The 1,628-nt window shown below is 41.5% G+C and overlaps 1 protein-coding gene across 1 annotated transcript; it reads left to right on the plus strand.

The window, feature by feature from the left end:
- The first annotated feature begins 248 nt into the window (after positions 1–248).
- LOC145796304 (uncharacterized) lies at positions 249–575 on the plus strand. The gene has a single exon (XM_082881390.1). It carries the CDS (start codon positions 249–251, stop codon positions 573–575), a length of 327 nt encoding a protein of 108 aa, XP_082737516.1.
- Positions 576–1,628: the final 1,053 nt, after the last annotated feature.

The following is a 1,628-nucleotide window of genomic DNA, read 5'->3' on the forward strand; positions in this document are numbered from 1 at the left end:
GAGGCTATACCAATGAGGAAGGCAGATGGGGCAGGAGTATCCATCTTCATCAGAGAGAACATATTTTGTAGGTTTGGCATACCCAAAGTGATGTTGTTGACAATGGAACTCCTTTTGTAAATCACCATGTTGGAAGACCGTTGGATGCCTACCAGATTAAGCACCACAAGTCTAGTCCATACTACCCCCAAGGGAACGAACAAGCTGAGGCGACCAACAAAACACTCATTCGAATATTGAGTAAAATAATGGATGGAACAGGGGACATATGGTCTAAACAACTCCCTGTAGTGCTCTGGGCATATAGAATGCTAGAGAGAAAGCCAACTCAGGCAACCCCATTTTCCCTAGTGTATGGGTCCGAAGCTATGTTACCAGTTGAGTTGGTAGTACCCTTAGCAAGAATGGTTATGTCAGCACACTTAGTTCCAGACAACAGGAAGAATGACATAGAGACAGTTGAAGAAAAAAGAGATTGGGTCTCGCAGGCAATGGAAAAGTATCATCAATCCATAGCCCATGCCTACAATCAATCTGTTCAACACAGAAAGTTCAAGGAAGGGGACTTAGTATAGAAAACAGTGGACAGAATCATGCGGGGCAACCAATCCCCAAGTTCTCACCCAGATGGGAAGGCCCCTACAAAGTTGCTGATGTAAGCAGCAACGGGTACTACAAGTTGATAAGAGTAGATGATGGATTTAGAACTGGCCCTGTCAATGCCAAGTATGTCAAAAAATATTTTCCTTAGTTTCTTTTGTTCAGGAAGAAGAGTTGTAAGTTTCTTCATTAATGCTTCCAAAGCAAAGTGTAAAGAAAGTGTCATACGCTTAGTAAACCTTTTGCTCTCATATACACTTAGTCTGAGGAAAGTTTTCCATACTTAGTGAAATTTTACAGTTGTAAAAGCTTAGTCATGATGAAGTTTTGTTTACTGCAAGAGTTTTGCTTATCTTTAGAAGCTATGTAAAAGCAATATAAAGAAAGTGATGAAATGAAACCCAAAAGTACTACCAAACGTCCATGCTTTCCATTAAAGTCAAACTTCTAGAACATGATTACAATATTTGAAAAGAAATTATGGCAGAGAAGAAGAAAAGAAAAGGTGCACCAAGCGTGATGAAACAACAAAATAAAGAAGAGAAAATGGAAGAAATCATAACAAAGTCACAGAGTTACATCAAATCAAATCAAACCGTTCAAAAGGGAGTCCATTAAAGTCACATCTTGAAGCAACTGGGCAACCAATGCAAAGTCCTTCTCTTTGAACTGAGCCAAGTTCTGCCAATGCTGCTCCAGGGTACCCTCACACTTCTTGATAGTCTTCTCCAAGGACGCAATCATTGCCACATTGTCGGCATGCTCGAGGAAACCATCAACCGCCTGAAGCCTGTCCCTCATCCATGATAGGTTCAAACCATTCCTCTCAAAACCGCTCAGATTGGCCTTGGCACTCTCCACAAACTTACTGAGAGTCGTCAGGATCTGCTTGGTAGCAAGGTCACAAATAAAGCTAGCAAGTGACTCTAGTAGTGCCATCTGTACTATAGATCCAGGAACATTAAAGGCCGAAAAGGTATCCGAATGCAGTGCTTGGATACGAGCAAGAGTGGAAGCAGTTTTGGAAG

Source organism: Camellia sinensis, chromosome 7 (genome assembly GCF_055761805.1).
Source record: "Camellia sinensis isolate YWXY chromosome 7, ASM5576180v1, whole genome shotgun sequence".
NCBI classification, from domain to species: domain Eukaryota; kingdom Viridiplantae; phylum Streptophyta; class Magnoliopsida; order Ericales; family Theaceae; genus Camellia; species Camellia sinensis.